Source organism: Melozone crissalis, unplaced genomic scaffold (assembly GCF_028551555.1).
Source record: "Melozone crissalis strain CALT ecotype California unplaced genomic scaffold, PUWL_Pcris_2 ptg000016l_1, whole genome shotgun sequence".
Classification (NCBI taxonomy): domain Eukaryota; kingdom Metazoa; phylum Chordata; class Aves; order Passeriformes; family Passerellidae; genus Melozone; species Melozone crissalis.
Window position 1 is genome coordinate 47,117,311 of NW_026535794.1, and position 25,795 is coordinate 47,143,105.

At 41.5% G+C, this 25,795-nt stretch overlaps 1 protein-coding gene across 1 annotated transcript in view; it reads left to right on the forward strand.

Moving 5' to 3' along the window:
* BMPER (BMP binding endothelial regulator) overlaps nt 1-25,795 on the forward strand; it is a 146,547-nt gene that overhangs the window by 30,173 nt on the left and 90,579 nt on the right. The window contains exons 4-6 of the mRNA XM_054273621.1: nt 5,211-5,293; nt 6,801-6,891; nt 8,072-8,154. Of these exons, the coding sequence (XP_054129596.1) occupies nt 5,211-5,293; nt 6,801-6,891; nt 8,072-8,154 (257 nt within the window). The remainder of the gene's footprint in view (nt 1-5,210; nt 5,294-6,800; nt 6,892-8,071; nt 8,155-25,795) is intronic.

Sequence of the window (25,795 nt, forward strand, 5' to 3'; positions counted from 1 at the left end):
AATTCAGTTCCCGTGGTGTGCAAGGGCCAAAAACAGCACTGGGAAGAGCTGGTGTCTTTGTTTCTGCTGCTGTTTGCTCAGTGAATATGGGCTGCTTTGCATCCTCTGTGTGTGAACTGTGTGGTCCTAGCGCAGCTCACCCCATGGCCTCCTCACTCTGCTGTGTTGGGCAGCCTTTAAATGGCCCCTGTGCATCCCTTGGGTACTGTAATTGCCATGGTTCAGCTGCAAATAGGTTTGCTTGGACTTGGTTGGAGAGGAAAGATTTGGATTTTCACTGTTTAGAGCTAGGCTTGATAAGCATGGGAGGTTTTGTATACATTTTCATGCTTCTGTGTTGACAAGTGAAGACCAGGGTTACTCAACAGGAAGTTTAATTTTCTGGTAGCTGTCAATGGCTCTACCATCACTGCTACATGTGAAAATATATTTCATAATAGGTATATGTGTGATTCACAGTTCTTTTAGTTTGGCTAACTGATTTCCTGCCAGAGAAATACTGCAGAATGTGCAAGTTATTGGTGTGGTTTTTTTGTTTAGGGTTTTGGGGTTGGCTCTTTTTTTTGGCTAGAACTGGTATTTAGTGTTAGCATGCCTGGATACCTCCCTGAGGATTAATTTATCAAACACTAAATAAAACATGTCTTCTGACTCTTTTCTTTTCCCTGATGTTTATTTTCCATGCCAAAAGAGAGGTTGCATTTTTAAACAGAAAGTGGAGGGAAAGCAAAAAAAAAGACTTAATAGGAGAAGAAAGATGCTGAAGAAATGAGGGATGAGGAGCCAGTCTATTGTGCACCAATCTATCACTTTCTCTTGGGAGAATAAGGAAATGACTTGTCTATAAAATTCTCATTAGACTAAAATAAGCACAAGTTTCTTCTGGAATCTAATTAGGCTATGTCAAATTGAGTAATAAAGGGTTGTTTTTTAATGAACTCCTGAGGACACTGGCAGGGCTTTAGCACTACTAAACTGTCTCTTACAGTCAATTTCCCTATCTTCATGGTACTGTTATATGGGTGGGTATCTGGGGAAGAAGAAAAAAGGGTCATTTATCAGAGTTGTACAATTTGGAAAGACAAATGTCTTCCTGACGTCAGCTTGTCCACATGCCAACAGAAAAATCTGCTATAATTCTCCTCTTTTGTTATTCTAGTCCAATTCTCCGTGAGGATGCTTGTTTAATAATGAAATTGTTCTTTCAAATTAAATTGGCCAAGGGTTGGTTTATTATATTTGAAACAAAGGTGCCCAAGTATGGCATGCACAATATTGAAACAAAGTAGCTAAATAATTATATTAGAAGTTATTTTACTGTTTTAGCATCATTCTTTTTTTGTGTCAGAGGAACTAAATCTGGAGGATTATTTTGCCTTTAAGAGGTGACTAGAAGGTAATTAGCATATGCAACAATTGACCAACTTCAAAGTATTTAGTGGTTTGGTTAGATTCAGATAAGCAACTTTGGGCTTGCATGTTTATCCAGGACTTATCTGAACTATTTGGGTTGAAGGAGGTAATGGCAACAAAACCTACAACTAACTGAAAGTTAATATTTTACATTAATAAAACACCAGCTATTTTTAAAGAAAGGAGCAGGAAAGACTGAAAAATTAGGACACACTCCTTGGCTGATATGAATCACTTCAGCATTTTTAAAATTGATGTAGACCACTAATATTTAACTTCCTTCCATATTTGGAATCCTAAAGGTTTTTCTTATGGAGTATATGAGTCAGGATCAAATTTATTTATTAATGTTAAATCTTTCGCATACTCCTTAGAGTGTTCTCAGACTTTTTGGGTTCTCTTTTTGAAAACTTCCTTTGTAACCCTTTTAAAATTTTCTTTTAAGTAGGTATTCAGGCAGAAGTAAGTAGATAGCATTTAAGTGATAGTCCTAAGCTCTGATCTTGATTTATTACTTTCTCTTGCTCTTCCTTTGAATGGTGGATGGAGAAAGTAAGTTAATGTACTGATATTTCCAAAGGGCTTTTGGGGAAAAAAAAAAAGCTTTAAGAACTTCAAGGATCTTCCCTCATACTCTGTTATGGAAACTAACATCAGGGACTTCTGAAAACAAAATATTCAGTGACTTCTAGTTTCTAGGCCAAATCCGGTGGACCTTTAACCATGGATGAGCCAGAACACCTTGACTGAGGTGGCACGTAGAATGCAGCAGGTTTCACTCAGATGAATTTAGGTGAGGCCCAGAAATATCCATGCTATGAGTAAAGGGACTAGGAAAGTCCGGCTGTATGTTTGCAGGTGTCAGCTGAGGGATTTGTACATTGAAAGCGAGGTTCAGAAAAACTAGCTGGTATGTGGGCTTTGTTTCTTTTTCCTTTTGAAGAGTGAGTAGTGGGTGTAGCTCTGGGGCGTCCAAAGGGCAGAGTGTCAGGGCACACCTGTGGCCAGAGACAGGTTAAAGTGTCACCCAGAGATTATGAAACACCCCTTTCTTACCCTTTTCAGTTTTGCTGGACTTTCAACATTCCCCCATCTCTTCCCAAGGATGCTTTTTACATTGACTAACTCTTCCCTTTCTTCATGCTGCTCCTTCTGCTGAGCATCTGCTGAAATCCAGCTCCCACCACACCTCACACAGGTGTTGGATGGGAGCTGCTCTGTCTCCCTCATTCACCCTGCTGGCCCACACCAAAGAGAGCAGTCTTAGTCCCTCCAGTGCTTCTGCAGTCTTTTCCATTCTGGTTCCCATTTTTAAACTCCCCTTTGGGGCCTGCAGACTCTCCTTACCATGGTTGCTCCTGGTGTGCTGTGCCCTTGCTGCTTTCCACAGGGACAATGCTGCAGGACAGAGGGTTTTGTAGCACAGCTTGGAAATGCCCTTCAAGCAAAAGCAGTGCTGACTACATGAGGGCACCACCTTCATGCTTTGTCAACCAGACTAATCCTTGAGCTGAAAATTTCACTTTAATATGCACATCTGTACATGCAGATTAGCCCAGGGTCATTAGCTTTCTTTTAGAAGAAACATTTTACATTAAAGAACATAATTGCTGAGCAAATATGTAAGGTATTTTTGCAGTTGCTATTTTCCAACCTAGCCCTTGATTCATGATTCTGGTAAAATATACACACAGATATTTAACAACACAGCTCATTCCATGTTGGGTGTTCTGCACACTTGTAAACTGTTTCTCAGACTGACACCAGCTTGACCTGAGCTTCAGCAGCTTGGGGATGTTAAGCACATTGAATAGGCTCTGCAGTCATCAGGGTTTTCAGTGAGCAGTAAGTGAGACTGTGCTGCAAGATTAATTCAGTGGTTTTCAGAATGGAACTTCAAAATGCATAAGAGGAGTATAGGGCTGCACAATCTCCTCTTGATGTGTTGTCCTGCATGTATGAGAGCTCAGAGAACTGTATTTAATGCACTGAGAATCTGAATATTTCTTTGTTATTCAAAATAATTTAATAGGGGCTTTTCTATTTAAGACTATGAGAATCAGACGTATACTTTGTGCCTCTCAATGTTTGTCAAAGATGAAATTATCAGAGCCAACTTTGAGACTATTGATCATGTCTTTCCAAAATATACCTCTTTCAGCTTAGGTAAGTGAAATGGCCACAGCATCTACAATTTTCTCCTGTGTTGCTCTGTATTCATCCTGGAAAAAGAATTTGATTATTGCAAATAATGAAGTACAAGTCTTCTGTTGTTTAGGAACTGAAATGGAGGCAGCTAACACATTTGCAGATGATCTTTATATATCATGATTCCTTCAAATTTTATGTTGAATTCAAAATTATTTTAAGGAGATTTTAAGGGCCCGAGTACCTCAGAGCTGTGATTCTTGACCTTTTTTTTTACAGTAGGCTCAAAGATTTACTGGTGTAGGGCTGATAAATTGCCTTTATTTTCAGAAGGAAATAAAACTTATTCCAAAGCAGGACAGTGCACCCTACACAGCAGAGAAAGGCTTAGGGTAGTTGCTGAGGTAGGGTGTGGAAACAGAACGGTGCCCTGGGCATTGTTTGACTGATTGTAGTTCTGTGGTTCTGCAGCTCCATGTACACGTCTGTGTCTCAAAGTCTTTGGCAAGACTCCTCTTGGTTTCATGGGCTCTTTGATCCAGCTAATTTTGAATAAAATATACTAGGAAGAAAACCCCAAAAGCAGTAAATGGAAAATGGGCATTTTTCCCACAGAAAATGGGGTATGTGTTATTTCCAAAATTTTTCTCAGAACCACTCTAGGTCTCCAAAGAATTATTTTTTAGTTGAAACTATTTTGCATTAATAAACTAACTCTTTTTAAACAAATATTATGTTTCTACTTCATAAGTATTTTCTGGTCTTGCTTCTCTGGTGAGTTATTTTATTATTTTCTTTGTGTTCTTTTTTGGTTTTCTTTTTTGCGAAATACCAGAAAACGGCAAAGAGAAAACCAAAAAGGAAGAGAAACTAGTAGAAACATATAATCAAAAATTGAAAATTAATGTTTGTTTTGGTGTTTGTTTTTTTCCAAATGGCTCCATGAAAATTCATTTTGCACAAAACAAATGCGGGTCGATCCAGTGCATGAGCAAACAAACCTGTTTTCTGTTAACAAAGTTGTCATATAGCACAAAAAGATGAATAAAGCCAAACTCCATGAGGGTCCAAAATGTCTCCCCTTGAGATTCACCCCACACACATGAGAACTTGATGGCTTTCAGTTTGTGTGGGTGGTGATCCCTCCTGTCATGAATATGAAAAGGCATTAAGGAGAGGCAGCTCTGCCAGTGTCAGCTCATCCCTGCTGAGCTGTGCTTGCTGAAGGACTCTCCCGTGGGCTTTGGTTAATGCATGAAGATAGCATGGCCCAGCTACATGATGAATGCTTCCAGCTCTTCTTTTACCCTCTTTCCTCCCTCTCCCCATTCCAGTGCTTGAGTAACCGTGTAGCTCCTGAATGGACTGCAGAGTAAGCACTGGCATCCATTTTTAAGTGAATTGTCACTGATTTTGGTTTCTCTTGACCAGTCAGAGTTAGTAAGGAGTTTGGCCAGTTGGGCATCAGCAGCAGGATGATCCTCCCAGGACATTATCCTTCTCTTTCATCCCAGCTCCCAGCTCTACCTCTTCTGTTAGCCCAGGGGAGAGGGTGGGTGGCATTTAGGATGCCACCCTGTGATCCTCAGCAGCAGCCTCCCACGAGATTTTGTTCAACTGAACTGATGGGCTTCTCTCTCATCCTCTAGATTGCAATTTTGAAGGAAATACGTACAACAGCTCCATGAAATGGCACCTCCCCAGCAACCCCTGTGTTACATACCAGTGCCAGGTAAGGATGTCATAAAAATTGTGCTAATTGAGTTATAAGCTTTTCCCAGGAAATCCTGAGCCTTCATTTATCCAACCCAAATAATCTGAAATATTTTATGCCCAAAGCACAATATGGAGTTTGCATTTAAAGTAATTTAAATCCACTTAGATGCAGCCAGCTATAACCAAATATTCAGAAGTATGGTTTTTAAATGACTTGAGTACCCCAATATCCTTTGCTGAAGGAGAGGTACACAGCCATGCCATTTCCTGCTGTCTTGACTTTGAATTAAGTCCTCTTTTCTTCTGCATTCGAAGCCCTTTTGAGAGATACAAATTATTTTAATAATTGGACACTTCTGTGTGCATGTGTCCATGAGTTTTACCTTTCTTACCTTTCTTTAAGAAAAAGCCACAACCAAATCTTTTTTCCTGGGCTCCTGAACTGTTAACACAGTGGTATTTTTGGTAGCTTGGCTATCTGCAACCATAACATTTTCAAGACTGTTGCTTGTCAGGCTCAAACCAAATAATTATGTAGGCAATTTTAGCTTATGTCTGTAAATAGGTCTGCCATTTTTGCTGACAATTTGATCTGGTTTTAATAGTAACACTCAGGCAGCTACAAAGAATGGCAAAGAAGAGATTTGTGAGTATGAAGAGCTTCTACTAAGAGAAAATGAGAGTTTCAAGGGTTTTTTTCTCTTTTTCTCTAAAACTTCTGCTCTATGAAACTAACTCATTTTTGAAAATAAGTACACTGAGATGACTGAAGCTGGACCAGTAGTCTGTATTCTTGCACCTAATGAAAAGAAACTCACTACATCAATTTAGATATGTTGCATGAAATTCTTTATTTCATGCAACTTCTTTATTGCCTGTTTCAGTGTCAAAATGCAAAACTGGGTGATTCTGTTTACCCTAGTTACACACATTTAAAAAACTATTTGGCCTTGCTTCAAACAGCTGTAAGTAAAAAAAAGGTAGCAGCTTTTATGCATAGATCCTCACACCCAGGTTTGTTCAGGCCTCTTGACTTCTCGAATAAGTACAGGAAATGTTAATTTACTAATACTTATCAGGCAAAATATCAAAGATAAGCGTCTCCCCTCTACAGAACAAGATGCTTTTATCTGCTTACTAAGTCCATTTTCCTCCAATAGGAGAGGGAGGAGAATGCCTTGTGTCTGGCCTGTTTTCACCAGAGCTGCATGGCAGATTACTGAGGTTAAGGATTCCTGATAAAGCAGGATTCCTTTCCCTAAGAGGATGCTTGTTTTTTTTACCTGATGCATTTTAAGGCAAATCCCATGTCTGGAGTCAGGGAGACTGAAGTGGGTCTTTCGAGTGTGGATTAACCTGAATCCTGATACCAGGCAGCAGGTATAGAAAGAAAAGACGTTTTGAAGGCCAGTGCTTTGCAGCATGTGCTGGGCTTTAATTCTACTGAATGTAATTATGAATTTTTACTTGTTAAAGCAACCGCAATGCTAACAGTGAATGTGCCTAATCTGCTTCTTTTTCAGGAAGGAGTGATAGTAGAATCAGAAGTACAGTGTGTTGTTCACTGCAAAAACCCTTCCAAACTCAAGGGAATGTGTTGTCCTGTGTGTCCAGGTGAGATTTCCTGGTTAAGATGTTATTCTACATGTGCAGCTGTATTTCTTATGATACTCATCATCACCTGGGAGGCTGCCTCTAACTTATCTGTTATACTCAGCAACTTACTAAAATGTGGTCTGGTGACTCACAATGATCAATATATAACACAAGATTTATTTGATATGCTTTAGCAGAGGACATGCCGACCAGGGGATGCAGGGGCAATATCCTGTGCTAATATTCACAGGTGTGTTTATGTAATTTTTTAGAGGGTCTATAAGGTGGGTTTGCATGACCAATGACCATGATTTTGTTAGGAAGGGAAGGATAAGATTAATCATAAAAAAGGAGATTAACTTATGAAGGGGAGTGAGAATGGGTTGCCTTTGTGAAGCACAGTGGCAAATTGCCATATTTTTTAGGTAAATTTGATTTTATCAGAGATTTTGAAGGTAAGCATTGCTCCAGTTTTGATATAATGGATTTATTATATTTTGATTAGTTATAATAATATCTGCTAATATTTAGTATAAACTCAGGGGGTAATAATGGATTATTAAAAAGCAAACAGCCAAAAAAACTGTTTTAAAGGCAATTCTTATGGGAGACTTGCCTCGACTTCATTTTTGCATATTTATGTGCTGTAGAAGGATGTTTGCTTTCCCCCTCTCCCCCCACCTCCTCCCCACAAAGGACATTTAGGGTTTCTCAAGGATTTGTTTAGGATTTGTTTTCTTCTGAAGTGATCCTCTCTCTCCAGCTACCTGAAAGGAGGTTGTAGCATGGTGGGGATTGGTTTCTTCTCCCAGGCAACCAGTCACAGGACAAGGGGACACAGTCTCAAGATATGCCAGGGGAGGTTCAGTCTCCCCTGATGACACCAGGAGGAATTTCAGCATGGAAAAGGTTTTTAACCTTGCAATGGGCTGTCCAGGGTGTTGGAGTCACTATCCTTGAAGGTGCTCAAGAAATGACTGGATATGGCACTTAGTGCCATGGTCTACTTGACTAGATGGTAATCAGTCAAAGGTTGGACTTGATATTTTGGGAGTCTTTTCCAACTGAAACAATTCCATGATTCTGTACTGGAAACGATGGTACAATTTACTTTCCATATTGTTGTACAGTGGGGAGTGTTAGGGAGAAAACTCAACATTCTACCTTGAGCCAAACTTATTCAAATGCTGTTTTCCAGGTTGTGTATTTGAAGGGAGACTTTACAATGAAGGAGAAGAATTTAGGCCTGAAGGAAATAAATGTACCAAGTGCTTTTGTATTGTAAGTATTTGCCTTTTGGCATTGTATCTCCCTGTACAAACTTCAAAAGGTGCATTATTATTGCCATAACAAAGCAAAAAATATAAGGAATCCAACACTATTATGCTTTCTTCTCTTGGAATTCAGGTCTCTGTTGAAGAATTTATGGCATTAATACATTGTATCACTCACAATTTGAGTTTATAATCTTTTCCACCGTATTCAGGTGGAGCAGATTATTTGGAAGAGGGCTGATCTGTTGAGTTAGTGGTGCCTTTTTTGTGATAGGATCATGCAGGAGGAGACAGAAATCTATTTGGCCTTCATCTATTGATGAACATTTATTAGATGCTTCCTTAAGCCAAACTTTTCCAAGGATTCCTTTCAACTTTATGCAACAAGGGCCTTTGCTCTGAATTACTGAGTGAAAAAATTAGGGTTGCCTCCTGTGGCTGTCCCAGGTGGATTTTTGGCTTGATACTTGATGAAAAGGTCATATCCTGGATTTTATTCTTGACTAGCAACAATATAGAGAGGAAGTAATAATTGTGTCCTTTGAGTAATGAGTGCAGGCTTCTTTTTCACTTCCATTAAGCTAAAATATAATGCTGTTTGAGTTGGGGCAGATAGCTTTGGCTTCCTTTCTGTAATCTGCGAGATGAGTAAAACACAAAGCTCAAATCGCTGCTTTTGTTGCAATTTGTGGGCCTGTTATCAGCAGAATATGTAAGGCTTTACATTTCAGTAGGATGCCAAGAAATTAGTCAATACCAGGTAAAGTTCTCCTGCATCATTAAAATAAAATCAAAAAAGGAGGAGAGAATGATAGACTTCAAAAATTAATGTAACTTTACCAATTTTTAATGATTTTTAATCATACACACTGATTTAATGAAGCAGCTGCAGAGTACTTGAACTGTTCTGGGGGGGGAAAAACCCTGGTAATCTGCAAAATTAATTTACACTGTTCCTGTGGAGATCAGGGTGCTAAGGTAATTTTTTAAAAAAGTTTTAATCCTGTAATAATGAAAACATGCCATCACACATGTCACAGTGATGGATGCCCTGGGCTCCTGCTCTGCTGAATGCCTTCAGTCCCAGGCTGAGAACTCCCTCTGTACTTGGTGGGTCCCTTTTTCACTTCAGCTTCAGATGTAAAGCAGTAGCTTTACTCTTGCTTTCCTTAGTTATGTTCCTTAGGGTAAGGCAGGTCTGAATAGTTGAGAAGTCAATGGAGACATGCTTGAGTCTTTTTGGGTTCTGCTTTGCTCTTTCATAAGAACTGTACAGACATTGCCTATTGCCCAGTTATTGGTGTACCAACATCTCCTTGATCAACTTTCCTTTGTTCTCTGACTATCAAAAGCTTCTGTCCAGGGAAAAGCATTGGAGGGAGGTGCCTTTACACTGGTGAGCAGTGTAAAGAAATAAAAGAATAAAGCGTCACACCTGAAGATCTGACCTTGAGAGTTACCAGTCTCAGCTGTGTTAGAGAACGGAATGCATCAACTATGGAGAATAAGAAGTTTAAAACCACTTAACTATCCCTTCCAAGAAAGACACCATGATAGTTTTGGATGTTAATGACATCTGTATAAAATGTCCAGGTCTCAGTCTGAATCTTTCTGACAGCTAAAGAGGTGCCATCTATGTGTAATCCATGCCAGACCTTCCTTCCGTCTTTCTGCAGAGCCTTTTTTACCCTCTTGCCAGTCTCCCCCAGAACTGAAAACTGCGCTGATTCCTATGTGATTTAAATCTGAAGTAAATAAAGGGGGTATCTTCAGGGCTGTGATAGCAGTTTGTTGCCTGCTTTGCATCCCTTTTGGGAATGGGTCCTCAGCGAATCTCTTATCTAACCAGTTGGTGGATTGATGTCTTATTTGAAGATACCTATCTATTCATGCAAAGTGATGGAAACAGGCTTGTGTGTGATGTGCTGTAATTTATGCAGGCTTTAACAGATGGATGGAAGCTCTTCAACCCAAGTTAGATTTTTTTCTGGGATTTCAGTCTTTTGTGGAAACTTGGCATAGGAAGTAGCATAAACTGTTGCTAAGGTATTTTGCAGATATTATACCTTATACATGGTATCCAGATACTCTCACTTCAGGGTGAATTCTGCATTTTCTTGGGAGCAAGCTCTTCAAATGATAGAAGATTCTGGAGTCCACAGGCCATCACTGTCCCAGGGGTAGCTCAAACTTGGGACTGCAGATGCCACTAAACAGGAAGAAAGTAAAGAGGGATGGCTGTGGTTTGTTCTTTTGCAGAGATGTAGGGTTGATCTGCTAAGGTTGACCTCACCAGTTATATTAAAATGAGGAATTACTTAGATGAAGTATTTTTACTGTTGCAAAACTATGTACTCAGAAGTAAGTACACATCTTCAGATCAGGACTGTGGGAACACATTTTTGGACAGCACTTTGGTAGGTCAGGTTTGTGGTATTATCAGCTCCAAATGGTGCTGACTAGATACTTCTGAGCTCCCAAAGAATGAGAAATGGATGTTGTTTGTTTATTTGTTTTTAACACATTGTTTGTGTAAATAAGGACATAACTGGGATCTTGGGAGCTGGGAGCCCCATCTGGGTGAAGCAGCCTGGCCATTTGCAGGGCTTCCTATGTGTTCCATGGCCCTGGAGGGCAGAGAGAGCAACGGCATGGTTGCACCTGGGAAATTCACTCGGTCCTTACCTGCTGGGTGCTCAACTCATTATCATGGTTCCTGTTTAACACCACTTGTGGTCCTAGCTATTGTCTACTGAAAACCAGACCTAACTCACCAAGCTCATTTCATGGAGGTCAGCAAAACCAGCCATTAACAAATAACTTTTGGGCTGTTACCGAGCCAGGTGGTGCTCTCGGCGGCGAGGCGGAGATGAAAGGCCCTGTATTCCATTACTGCTCTCCTAAGTGAGCTGTTCCTTGGGGCCACTAAGATTTCTTGCTGAAAATGAGAATGTATCACCTCTCACTCAATGCATATTGCCTGTCAGGAGTGAACGAGCTGGCTTTTAATGACTCAGTTTCCCTGGGGAGAGGCATTTGTGTAGGAAAGGTGGACGGGATAATGGGGATCTCCTCGCACCCCGGCTGAAACCCAGCTGTCTCACTATAATTCATCTGTCTGGCCCGTTCCTGCTTTTCGTGATAGGCCAGTGGCCTGTTCTAGAGAAACCCTGGCTGTTTTCCCTACCATAAGCACCTACTTAAATGAAGGACTGGCTTCTTTAATCAAGTGTTATTTCTCAGATACTACTTTTATGAGGTCGACAGTGTGTTTCTGCTTGCACAGTAAGAGCACTTGGCTTACATGTTTCCTTTCCTACAGCCTGCATTAAAATAGTCAGACTATGATTATCGTAAATGTTTTCATTTTCTCCTTTGATGTAGCACGTTTGGGGGAAAAAAAAAAATAGCGGAGGGGGAAGGAGACAGGGTCAGGGAGGGAGGAGAGGAGTTTTGGCAGGAAAGTGACCTTGCGTGAGAGCGGTAACCATGGAGAAGCTTATCTTTAGGTGGTAGTATCCAAACTCATAAGTAGCCCCTTTTGACTCCTTTGAGCGCTGTTGCCCAGACCGTGGGCGCTGTGTGTTGCGGCATGCGAAGCATGCGGCCGTGCGAGGCACCAAGAGCGCAGGCCGCGCCGGCCGCACTCCGCACCCTGCCGGGACAAGGGGAGCGGACCTGCTTGGGAAATGGAGGCTGGGTTATGGCCTTGGAGTGGGAAAAGTTGTGCTGTCTGTCTGTCCTGCAGAGAGACATGTCCCAGGGACGACCATCAGCAGAGTGGTTATGTGTGTCTGGTCCCCAAACAACATCGTTTCACAAAAGCAGTGCTGTCCTCTTAGCTGCTCTTCCAAAATTATTTGGAAGCAATAAAACCCAAATAGCTGGAAGCATAGCACAGGGATTGGAGGCTCTTGGAGAGCTGAGTCAAAAACAAGCCTCTGCTCAATCTCCTTTGCATCATTTTGGGCTTTTAGACCGCTGCTCAGAGGGGTTCAAGATGTGCCCAGCTACTGGTCTGCAGGTGTACTGTGGGTGTGTGTGCACAGGAAATGTCTTGTCACTTATATTCCTGCATGCTAGGATACAAATACTGAATAATAAACATTCTGCACAAAGAAAAGGAAATCACAGCGGCAAAATCTGTTTCTAAATCAATGAGTAACAGACGTTTCAGCTGTGATAAGTAATGAGAAACTACATATGTAACTGTTTTGGATGCTGAGGGTGGAATTAATCTTGTCTAGCTGCAGCTATTCAGAAGTAATATGTCTGATCTGAACTACTTATCTGGGCTCCTCTTCAGTTAATTCAGTGAGAGAGAGAGAGGTGGGAGAGATTACTCTCTGCAGATGCTTATCTTCCTCCACTAACTGGAGGGGGAGCCTACCCAGCTCCTGGCCCCAGAGATGGCTGAAGATAGCCAAGGCCGATCCTGCCCCTGCAGTCAGCTGGGTGATTAAGCACCCTGATACTGCTTTAAAGGCTTGGCTTTAGCTGGTATTGGGAGCTGCTGGAAAACATTCCCACCACAAAAGACAGTGGGGGAGGTACGCCAGCCTACTGAGAAGCTCAGGGGAACGCGGAATTAAATGTATCCTCAGTGAAGGCTGAGGATAATTCAAATTCAAATTTCCATCCTTAGTGCAGTGCCAAATGCTGATCTCCCCAAATTTCCATGTACTTCAGCTGCTTTGATTCAGCTCCAAACTGCAGCAGACACTGTCTGCCCTTACTCTGGGGCTAAGAAACAGAGACAAGGAGTTGTAGTGAGGGGTGGAAAAGCAAAGAGTTGGTCTTTTGGTAGGAGCAGTGTTCACATCTTCAAAGTTAGTGGCATAAATAAAGTGGTTGGTTTATGGGTGGATGCAAATGGAGATGCAAAAGGGAGTGCTCAGAAATGGGATGTGGAGGGTTGGTCACTGTGTCTCTCTGGAAGTACCCCATAATTTTGTCTGCAGGCTTTTTGCAAGGCTAGAGAGTTTGGCTTTCCCAGTAGCCTAATAAAAAAGTCCTGCAGGTAGGTGGAGTGTGGTTGTAAAGGTGGGTGTGGAAGACCAAGGACTTGGTATGTACTGAACTTCAGCAAGAAAAGTAATGCAGCATGGAGACATAGGCATTCTCCTGTTGTTTATATTTAATTTATCTGATTTTCTTCAGGCTTCAAAAGGTATACCTGCTTTCATGGGGATTGTACACTACCTGGGCCATGTCTAAAATATTAAATTCCTTAAATTTTGTAAATACCAGTGTTTCAAAAAAAATTTGGACATTTAAAAAGAAAAGGTTAAAACCAGTGTGTTTTTCTTTTATCAACATGCACAGCCATTTAAAATATTTTTTTCCGATTTCTCTCAAAAAGCACACCTCTGAGGAAAAGTTAAAAATTATTTTAATAGGAGTCAAGAAGCAAAGTTAAAAATAAATACTAAAAATATTAACAATTTTTCTGAAATAGAAGTAGACTGTGGCATAGCAGTACAAGTGGGCATGATTCAGTATAAATAATTTTTATTCATAAGCACTTAGGATCTTAGAATTTCAGAAACATTTTTCTGTGTCAAAATCTCATTTCCTCCCTCTGTGGATACTTGACTTTCATCCTGTGTCTCTCCTACCTGCAGAGCTTCCTAGCTCACCTACTCAGAGTGCGTTCCCAGCTCAGGCTGCAGAAGTCCTTCATCATAACTTTAATTTTGGTGGGGATCAAATGAGTCTTTCTATGCAGTGAGAGACTGTGCCCTGTTTGGATGCATTCCCAGGGGAACAGAGGTATTGAGCAGCTCCCTGAAGGTATAGAATACTCTTTAAGGATCATGGGCTCAGAACATACAGCCTCTTTCTCATATCCATTTCTTCCTTGAAGCCTTTTTCCTTGTCCCTCCTACTTTCAGGGTTCAGCTCAAATTTGCCTTCCATGCTGCAGCATGGTCCCTGTTCTTCTGGCTGTGCAGTCAGAGGAGTCTGCCTCAGCTGTTCTTCCTTGTCCATCGTTTCATATAGGTAGCACTACCCAGTTACTATTTCTGAGCTGACATGTATGAGCAGCAGTAAAACGTGAGTGCCTGTTGTGCTTTATACTCTAAGGACCTGTATTCTGTCCCTGAGAGGAAAAAAAAATGTGGAAAAAGAAAACTGAAGAAAGATGAAAGCATGATTTAGCAGATTTCTGTGGGGAATTTTTCCTGTTAGAAAACGAGGGTAGAAATGCTGAGGAATTGGAGGAAAGTGCTCTAACTATATAATGCTCTTGTTTAGACAGAGACTGTCTTTCCAGTTTTATGATCAAAGATGGTATTGTGATAGTGAATGAATTAAGTGACACTAGAAGCCATGAAAGACTTAAAGCTTCTTGGCTACCTGAGTGGCCCAAATGAATGCTGATTAACAATACTCCTGAACGGGGCATTGCAGTACAGAAAAAAAGTGTCCAGAACTTCTTGTCATTTAAAGGAAATAAATACACAAAGCAGGGTGGATTATGCATTCCAAAAGCATATAAAGAAAACAATAATGCTGACCACTTTTAAATGGTGATAAAAGGGCTTATACCACGAGTGCAGGTTGCTGTTGTTCCTGACAGAAAAGGAACAGAGCTTATGCTGTCAGGTGTTTGTCCCCTGTTAAACTTTTCCTAATTAACAGGCTGAGATTGATTATTCTTACTGACAAAGAAGAATTAACTACACTGAGCTTTAGCAATAAAGGAGAGCTGTTAACAGGCAGCTTCTGATGAAGGGACTATTTTTTATGGGCATTGAGGTGCAATGAGGACTGCAAACATCTCTGCTGTAACTCACTCCTTGCAAAGGCGAGGATCTATCTTCAAGTAAAAACAAAGCAGTAAGATGGCAGAAAACAAAGAACCTGGTTAAAGTAAGCAAACAAGCAAAAAAAGAACCTGCTGTCCATCAGGGGATGAAAGGCTTGCACGTGGTTCCAGAAGTGCCCAGTGAAGACAAAGGTTTTATGAGAGAGGCTGTAGCAGTTCTTGTAAGTGGCTTCAAATGGGAATGCGTGTGGCATCTCGTGGGAACGCTTGTGTGCAGAATTGATTTGGGTCTAAAAGATTCCCACAAATTGTGGTAGGAAGCAGTAAAGGCAATAGCTTGTCAATTAACTGGGCCTTTGTTTGCCAAACATTTTATGGAGAGTCCAAGACCCTTTTGGCTGGTGGCACAATGAAGGGAAGGCTGAAAAGAAAGTAGGAGTTCTTGCCTTTCATGTTTGTCATCCTTTCAGTTTAAATAAACTTGGATGTCACAGGTTTGGGGCTTGTTATCGGATAACAATAGTTAATGATTTTAAACTTGCACACAGCCCTCTGTGTCCTTAGACAAGATGATTTAGTATACACAATCCTGGTAAATGAATTTACATGAGCGCTTAATTAACTGTGTAGCACCTACTTGTATTCCTCTCTCTGATTTCAAAAGCAAAAAATGAAATAAAAACGAAGTATTGGAGACAATATATTGTTACATGTGGGCCTTTAGGTTTTATCATAGAATCATGTAATTTAAAGGGTTGGAATAGACCTTAAAGGTCATTTAGTCCCACCTCTGCTCCCACTAGACCAGGTTGCTCAAGACCTTATGCAACCTAGTTTTGAATGAAAATTAATATTAGCTCAGTTGGCTACAGCATGGTGCTAATAACATCAGGGTTGTGGGTTTGATTCCTGTATGGGCTATTCACTTAAGAGCCTTAAGGCACTTGAGAGACTCAATGATCATTGTGTGTCCCTTCCAACTCAGAATATTCTGAAATTCTGTGATTTTCCACCCCTCTTTCTTAGGTCTGACCTTGTATCACTTTGGGTATTGAATTATTTTAGTTAATCCTGTTATTGTTGTTGACATTGTTCCTATTTAATATATTTTGTAGTAGATGTAAAGTAACACTTGGGATCAATAAGTTTGAATTGCTGTTGAGCTCTAGTGTGTTTGCCAAATTCCATTTTGACTTACTATCACTCCACCTAAATTCTCCTTGCTCTTTCTACTGCATCCTACAGCATTGTTTTTGTTTTCTGTCCTTGAAGCATTTTGTGTTGATAAGGGAGTAAGTATCCAGCTTTAACTGATAAACTGGTCTCCAGCTGGGATATGTGATAAATTAACATTTTTAAAAACAAACCAGTTGCATTGAAAGCATGGCTAAAGCTCCTTGGATTCCATCAACTTTTTAAATGTTAGCAAAAATACTTACTGTTTTTGCCTTATTTAATGATTGGAGACAAACACATTGGATAGTCAAGGGGAGTAAAATGATACCCAGCAAATTATTTTCAGGATTGTGACAGGCTGTAACTTTTTCATACAATGCATCCTGTTAGGCTGAGAGCAGAATAGGCAGAATAATTCATTGGCTGTCAAAATAGACATGGGAAACAGAAAAGGAAAAAAGAAAGTGCTTTGAGACATGACAGTGATTTACTCCCTTGGGTTTAACCTGTCAGAAATAGAATGTGACTAGGTGCTAAAATATCAACATCCTTGGCACTCTGCTGTGGGTACATCAGTGTGAAGCAAAGTTGCAGAAATCCTTGCAGGCAGCAAAGGGTCAGGAGTGGGACATAAACACCCAGCTTCTGGTGTGGGTGCCTGAATATGAAAGGTGATGCCTTAAAAATGCTTTCTAACTCTAGCCATAGAAATTGTCTGGATGTCTTAGCTTTCTTCCAGGAAGTTCCACTCCCACGGTACCTAAACTTCTGTCCCAAACATGACTAGAACACCATTAAACTTAACAACTCCAAGGTTCATTGAAAACCCAAGAAGTTTTCAGCTCTCTGCCAGAAGCTTTGTAATGAAGCATCAAGATTTTCTACAGAAAGCAGATGTGTGTGTGTGTGTGCGCATGTGCTTTTTTTTTTTTTAACTGGAGTTACTGGCATTACTTGTTATTTTGTGCTAAAATCATTGGCATGGAAATTTCTTTATTGCCCCTACTTGGGTGTCAGAGTTGATGCAATTGAAAGACCAGATTTCCAGCACTCAGATCTCATGTTTGAAGCATTGGAGCCCAAAAGGATTTAAGTAGCTTGCGTGCTTTGTATGGTTCCTTTTCCCTTTTTTCTTTTCCTTCTCCAGAACACAGCATCAGGAATTTTCTGAGAGTAGGACAGAAGCTAATGTGCCTTTGCCAACAGAATCCTTCTTCACAGGAAAAAACAGAGCCAGTCCCAACTCTGAGAGCATAACAATGAGGAGAGTCTTGTTGCTTTTACTACCCTCTGCCTTGCACCCATATATTCAATAGGCTCAACAAAAATTTGAAAATGAGTTAATGCATGTGAAAATAATTAACTGCAAGAAGTGTAAGGATTTTCTTCTTTTCAGTGCTCTGTCTGTTCTCTGCCCTCTCTCCTAGGGGCAGCATAACTTTCCTTCTCCTGGATGCAGATGAATAGCAATTCTTCCTAGCAGTCTCAGTTGTTGATGTACTATTTATTCTTTCAGCAGCCAGCTGAACTGCCCTGCTCCCTGTCTTTTGAGGTCAGTTTTTTAAATTCCCAAAGGTTCTTGCAATTACCATTCCTCCCCCATCTAGTGCATTCCTCCCCCATCAGGTTTTTTAGTGCTGCACTTAAGCAAGTATGTGTATGTCTGGGATGATGCAGGGAGGGAAAATCCCATGTTTATTATATCTTCTACTCTCCACTGCTTTTTGTAGTTGACAGGCACATGTAAAGTCTTGTATCAGCAAGACTTGCACAGCATCTGCTGCTGTGACTTTGTCTCTTTTGACTGTGAGCCTGATTCTAACTCTGAGAGCATTTTATAAAGTAGCTAAGTGGGAATGGGGCCCATAAAAGTTGACACCTGGTGGAAACCAAGCCAGGGAGGCATTTTCTTTCCCCGTGGTGGTGTTACATTCCTTGTGGTCTGCAGTAATAGCTGTGCCTCCTGAAGTACGGGCTGTGGGGTTTTGCTCCATGTTCAAATTGCCATTGCTTGAAGCTTCAGCATTTGTGGTATTCGGAGGACACATTTTCACTTCCTGAGTATTCAGTGCAGCAGAGGTAACAGCAAATGATTATACAAATTGAGGAATAAGTTACAGGCTAGTGTGAGGATGGAGGGAGATGGAGGGAGAAGAAACACACTTGTACACCATCCACAGAAGTATCATCAACCTGTGTAACACATTTGCTGTCATTCTGTTGAGAACTGCATTTTGCAGTGTTTCTCTGAGTCAGATAAGAGGCTAATGAGGATACTATTAATATATCTAAAGGTACTTTTAATATGACCAAAGGGACTTTTTGCAGTTTTCATAATGAGTGCCTGTTTCTATTTCTAAATATCTTATCCGTGTGCCTCTCATTGCTGAAAGTCTCTGGGAAATCCTTTATCTCAGACTTTCTTCAAACTTATGGAAAGATGGCAAAGTTCCCAAAGTTGACTTGGATTTGACATGCTTGTTCCCTGATACTGCTCTTCAGTGTGTAGCCTGCTATAGTCTGATTATAATAAGTTTTTGATTGCTAGTCTGATTTTTCTTGTAGGGCAATGGGCTCCAAACAGAGAGGATGTTCCCTTCTCAGTATGTAACAAGGTTTAGCAGAAGGGAGCCAAGTCATGCCTAGGGAATAATTTTGTCCTTCGTGATGTGATGGTTGCACAACAACGTGTGAAGCACACGGTGCTCCAAAGGGAGCAGGCAGGGCTCAAACTGGCTGGCACCCCAGAGCTGCTACAGAAAGCAAAGGTGCTGGCTTGCCCAGGAAAACCCAGGGATATCCAGACAGTACAGAGATTAAAAGCTGTAATTTCCAGCTCTCCACAAAATCCTCCATCCCGCCTTCATTTTGAGCTCTACCTTTTTTAAATACTTACATTTATTAAGGTAAGGTAGCATGCATAAGCTATATCCTAGAAGTGGGCAGATGAAAGCAAAGGCAAAAAAATAATTAATAATTTCTGATGTACAGGATTTTTTAAGGTATTTGTGCTCTTGCAAACAAAGTAAACCAGTCATGATGGGAGTAGGAGTTTAAGTCAGTATCATAAAAATAATTCTAAAATCTCATTTGAAGTTCATATCAACTTTGATCAGATAGCAGATTTCTCCTAGGGATGACAATTGCCCACAGAAGGAAAACTAAAATAAAACATAGCATACCACACATGCCTAGTCAGAATAGCCTGAAATATTCATATCTGGAATGCCAACAAGCATGCTTGTGGTTCAACTACAAAATAAATAACAATTTAATACTATTAATTCAAAATTATTTAAGCACACAATCTCTGGGTAGTGTAAATATGAAATGCATTAACTCTGCTTCCCCATTTCCCCAGTGCTGAACAGGAATTTGAATGAAATTTAGTCTTTTATGATAGCTTTCAAAATTACTGGCTTAATAAATCAGAACCAATATGTTGAAAATGTGTAGGAGTTTGACAATTTGTCTTCAACAGCCATAATACCAGAATGAGGATGTGTCAGCCCTGTGAAATATTATCAAGATTTTTTTTTGCAGTCTGTTGACAGAAATGAAGTTGCTGGAGTTTTTTTTAGCATTCAGGGTTTCAGCATTTCAGTGCAGGAATGAAAACAATGAAAAGAAACAGGGTGGAATTTTAAAAGATGATAACTTATGATTGTGCTCTTAGTTTTGAATTTGGCTCCAAAATCTACGTGTCTTCAAATAAGGCAGTGATGAATTCCACCACCTCATTCTCAAATGAGAAAGCCTCCACAGCACTGGCTTTGAAATGCTGCTGCTTATAGAAGTTTTTCCTAGTCCTTTTAATCCAAATTTCATTTAGACTCCATGTCTCCTCCTTTTATCTGAATGAAATGACGCTGAACTTAAAAAGTTACAAATATTTAAAAGAATGTGGTTTTCCATGATAAAATTGAGATAACTTTGTTCATAAAAATGGAATCCAGGAACTGAGTTGGATGGGATAAAAATGAGGAACTAATTATGTCCACTGCATAATTTTATCACCTATTACTAGTGTGCTGTCAAAACAGCAGACTGCTGTCTTTGGAGATGACTATGTGCTATCTCTAAATTTTGAAAAACAAACTGGTTTTTGTGTAATCCCACACAACCCACGATTTCCTGGTTTAATTAGGTTCATTTCAGTAGTGCTAACTCAGAGACAGATTGAGTCCTGCGTTTGTAACTTACTGTTTTGATACTCAAGAGCAAATACTGGCAAGCTTTACCTTAAAATCCTGCATAAAGGCTTGGAGGCCAAATGGAAAGTTTCATCTAAATGGATTGCTTTGCCATATCGAGAAAAAGGGATATGAACTTTCATTCTTGTTCTTTTGCTCATTCTTTTGTTCTTTCTTGGAGCAGCCCCAGGGGCATGGAAAAGGCAGAGCGTGCGTGGGTCCCTCTGTCTGCACACGTGTGTGTGGATCCGTGTCCTGCACACGTGCTGCTGCTGTGTGCCCACGGAGAGCGTGCACTCGTGTGCACGGCCCTCGGTGCCCTTGGGGTCCCCATGTCCCTGGATCCTTGTGTCCCTGTGGGCTCCCCGTGTCCCCGCGGGCCCCGCGCCCCTCACCGGCTGGGTGCGCGTTCCCGCCCCGCCACCAGGCGGCGCTGCCGGGCGCGGCCCCGCGGGGTCTCGGCAGGCGCTGCTGCCCAGCGCCACCTGGCGGCCGCGGGAGGAGGGAGCCCCGCTCCGCAGTCCCCGCGCGTTTCCAAGGGGCCGCCTCACAGAACAAACAACATGGAAACCGGCTTGTGATGGCAGATTTTGTGAAAAAGACCAGGAGCCGTAAAGTGAGAAGGAGGTCAGAGAGGTGAAGCCTGTCGGGTGAAGAGTGACCCGTTTAGATGGGTGAAGTTGATCCCGCAGGGACTTGGCAGGGTCACGTCAGGCACACCTTGGTGGCTCAGCCTGAGCCAGGGCACACGTGGCACCAAGGTGTGCCTGAGGTCCATAACCAAGCAGCAGGGAGACAGCAGAGAGGGGAAATGGACACCAAATTATCCCCCTGGGCCTGTTGCAGCCTTGGGCCGGCTGTGTGGGGTGCAGAGAGGTTGAGCCTGGCTGCCCCCCAGCCTGGCCCAGGGGCGCTGGCCTTTGCCAGCCGCACAGGCAGCTGCAGAAGGGAATATGCAATGCAGAGTGATAAAGAAGGAGTAGTTACCCCTTGTGACAATAACTGACCAGTCGAAATGCACTGTGAAACGCTACAACAGCCTGGTGGGCTGCCCTTGAGTTCAGCAGCTCCTAAGAAGAGAAATAGCCAAGTATGACTAACCGGGCAATTAATAACAGAAGTTTAATAGGAGCCGCATTCAGAGATTCCAGCAGCTCTGTTTCTGCATGCAGTGAAACCCTGATTTAAATATAATTCCCTAGAACCTGAAAGTACTTGACCCTTTTTTTCTGTATGAGCTGACTTCCCAGCTGGTGGTGTTCCTGTTTGTGTATTTGTGCTAGTGAGGCCTTTTACGAGTGCTCCTGTTCTCTGCTTTCACCTCTCCCCATCATCATTTCTCTGGTAATGAAACTCAGGTCACCAGGGTAAAATTGTTGGATTTGATTTCTGGTGACAGTGCAAGTTTTGAAAGAAACTTTTGCATATGCAGATTGATTAAAAACTGGCAATACTGGAACAACAGGCATTAACTTATGGCTTTTGGTTTTCAGCCGAATTAAAATTAAAGGAGAATACAAAGGAATGAAACCTGAGCAGTTGTGCTCTGCTGAGGAGAAAGGCAGTATTGAGTGGGAGGCTAGTCAGCTGTAAGTGCTAAGTTTGAGTTGTTATTTATTATCAGAATGAAGATAAATGAAATCACCAGTCATTAACTCACAATGTGTAAAGAGCTCTGAAATGCCTTTCCACACATGCAGACTCCCAAGGGGCAGCTGCAGCCTCTCTGCTTCCTTGCAGAGGATGTTAATAGGATGCAACAGCTTTGCTGCGGGGTTATCCACACTTGTCATATCTTCTCTTGGGCTAATTTGATGGGTAAGGTGTGCCCAGGCAGGGAAGCAAGCTAAAAACAGCATGGGATGAGTGGGTTCCTGGGCAGAGGAAGTGGTGGCTGGTCAGTGGGTGTGTCAGCTGGTCAGCGGTCACATCGCCACTGAAGTCACCACCTAGGGGGCAAATTTAAACTACAACCTTAAACTCGATAATACTTCCATTTTTGCAAGGCTGGGAAGGATTTAAGGGACTGGAGGCATTTGCAACCACCTGGAACACAGAAAATAGTTTCTTGGTGATGAGCTTTCCTCTTTTAGACCTAAGGGGAAGAGTGCCAGAAGGCACTTATTATTGTTCTCTCAGGTGAGTTAGCAGGAAGATCCACCCCATGAAGTAAGTAATTAGGAGTGCCTGTCCAAAGTACTGTTATAATTTAGAGGAACTAGTCTATGCCATAGTAATTCCCATTTACATTTTATTTCCCTTGTCTCTGACGTGAAGGGCCTGGGGATGGTGTAGCAAATATGTAGAACAAAATGTAGACTTTTTTTTTCTTTTCCACTTTCCTTTCTCTCCTTTTTACTCTAGTAGAGAATGCCTTGCTAACCCTGGGAAGAAGCACCCACATGGGTTTCTCTGGGGGCAGCTCTGGCTGCCCTGTGCTTGACTTTTCATAGGGAGACAAGACAATTGTTTGTTTTGAATCATGACCAATTCACTCGCAATTGAATATTTAAAAAGAAGTGTCTTGGTTACTTAGCCAGTGTCTTTGTGTTCTCTAGGACTGCTATGGCCATCTTTCCATTGTGCCTGCTGCTACAATAGCCTGTTTAGGTGCTTTGTGTGTATCTGAATCCTCTGTTTGCTTGTTCAGACATAAGGATTGGCAGATTGAGGCAGAAGAATGGTTCATCTGGGCATTTGTCTTGTCTCAAGTACTTCCTATAAGCAGGTGTTAATTTAATATTCTTCCTAATACAATATATCAAGTTTTATCACCGTTTCTTCAGCTGACTGGAAGAGATGCTGAGGCCAGGAATGTGGTGATTAAAAAGCATAGTAAAACTATCAATTACAGAACCTTGGGTAGGCCAGGTTGACTTCGTCCCTGAAACATTACATAGAGCCCCATCATGCAGTAAGCAGAAGTTAAAGGGTCAAAGGCATTTTAGGGTTGGATGTAGTTTGAAGAAATGCCACGGGTTTGGCTACAGGCCATCCCATTCCCCTGAGAGAGCACAGTGAGAGAGAGGAGGAGGCCAGTGCTGTCTCATGCAGCAGGAGCCAGACGCTCTCTTCAGGATGAAGAGAGAGACTGGCTTGATTTAGAAGTTGAAAAGGTGCCTGAAATGTTGGGGCAGATGAAAGAGGTAATTAGTTATTTACTAAATGTTTAATCATGCATTTAGGGTTTTGTTTTTTATTTTGCTCCACTACTGCTATAGCCTGTGCTGTCAGTATACACACTTTCTTAACCCTTGTTTTCTCTTGCTGGTAAGGTTGCTTCTGACTGATGTGGCACATATTTACTGTACAGTGGTGTCCCTTTAACTGGGATATTAGGATGCTCTTAATAACTACTAGCTTTCCAATGAGCTAGTGCAGTGTGGCCAGAGCATAGCAGTGAGCACCTTCCTGGGTCACCTACAGAGATGACATTCCAAGAACAAGGAGAGGAAGAAGTGCATTCCAGTAACTAGCAATAACTGAGAAAACTCTGGCATATGGCATGCTTTGAAAACTTAATTATGCTTTTAAAGAGAGAATGTGACATACAGATGTTGGACTACCATTAAATGGCTACAAATGAAAACTGGACAAACCTGACAAGGTCTGGGAGCTTGCATCCTCTGAGCAGAGCAATGCCTCATGTTGAAGGAGCAGGATTAAAAGTTCTATATGAGCTTTGAGTTTAACTGTGGGTGATGGAACATGTTATTTGTAGCTTTTACAAATGGGATAAATGATTTTGTGTTACTTCAGTGATAGCTCTAATGATGAAAAATTTTGGGAAGTGGGGAAGGTCCGTATGACTCAGCTACAGCTATATCCCTGGACTGGTAACACTTCTGGGGAAAATGGGCATTTGGCCAGCCATGCTTTAGTATGAGCTCACCTTCCACTGGGATTGCCTGTCCTGCTTTCTTGAAAAGCATCTGTATGCAGGACCTATTCACAGTGCTCTTTCCTTAGTTGTTGCTTGTCCTGTTGGAGACAAAAGAGGAAGCTTGATCTGATTTCACACCTTATCCTTTCTCCCACATGAAGGCAGGCAAAGAGCCAGCAGGAGAGCAGCAAAATACATTTCAAGCTGGAACACTTTATCTCTATGCATTTTCCCAGGAAGCATGGCTTTTCCCTTTTCTTGCATAGTATTTTCATGGTACTGAACATTGTCCATTAATCTGATATCCTTGAGAACTGTCAAAAATAGAACACTCGTGTCAGTTGCAGGATTTATTTGCCTTCCTCTGAAACATGGAAAATTCTCAAAAACACAGGAAATGTATTAGAAGAAGGAATCATTATACTGAGGAATTTGGTGAAAGAATGGTTACTTTTTTCCCTGCTGCTCCTCCAGCAAATCAGACCATTAGGAACAATGGCAGAGGTGTATTTAGCCAAGCATGGAAAAAACAGAGCAGAAATGCATTTGTTTTTCTCTGCTGGTAGAAAGCACACAATTTCTGTGTAATTTGGAATGGTGGAAAGGGAACTGGGAGATGCTCTGAGCTGTGCTGTACTGAGCTGGAGGGGAGGCAGGAGGTGAACAGGCAGAAGTGCATTTACTTGGGAACCTGAATGGGATTTGATAGAAGTCATAATGAAGCAGCCAGAGAGAAGAAGCAGCTTCTTATGTTCTCAGGCAGGAATTCCCTCCCCAGACACAGTTGTTTGAAAACTTTGTTGGCTAATGAGAGCAAGAGACTCTCTCGTTGATGTCATGAGACTAGGAGAGCCTAAAGGCATCACCAGTAGGAATGTGTGAGTTGGAGTAAAATAAGAATTGATTGCACCTTGGAGTGAAATAGACTACTGTGAGACCCAGGCAGTGTTAGTGGTGATTTCATGCTGGGTGAAGCCAGCAGTGCCTGGGAGGCATGAGAATAGGGTATTTCCAGGCCAGAAAGATTCCTGATAAGCACTGAGTGGTGTTCCCCTGACACTTCTCTTTCTGTAACACGGCTCACATTCTCAGGTGGGATTGACGTCACACTCAAGGTCTACTCTAGGGGTTTGAATTTGCAAATTCTAGAATTCTCTGTGTCTTAGCCCACATTATTCACTTGTGGTAGTGCTTCCCTTCCATGATGCAGGGTGTACATGACATGGTTAGCTGTGTCTAAGAAGCTTCCAGATCTTCCACTGTGCTTCAGAGTGGGCCCCAGACAGTTTGTAAGCAATGGCTTTGGCTGTGTATAGGACAGCTGCTTGATAACTTACTTAATTACTGGGTGGAAAACAAGTTTAAGTTTTAAGAACCAAACCAGGTGTTGTGTTCTTTAGGAAAGAAGTAGTTTGAGGTAATCACATTGTTATTATCCAACATATATACAGTACTGGTCATGCTAAAAAGTCATACAGAATATTCTCCTAGGTGTTGTTTCCTCCCAGGTTCTTTTCTGGCTCATTTACACAAAACTTGCAATAAAAATAAGTTAGTGTGCTTGATGCTGCAATGTACTCAAGTTAGCTGTTGATATATAAAGGAATCTAGCCATGGTAACACA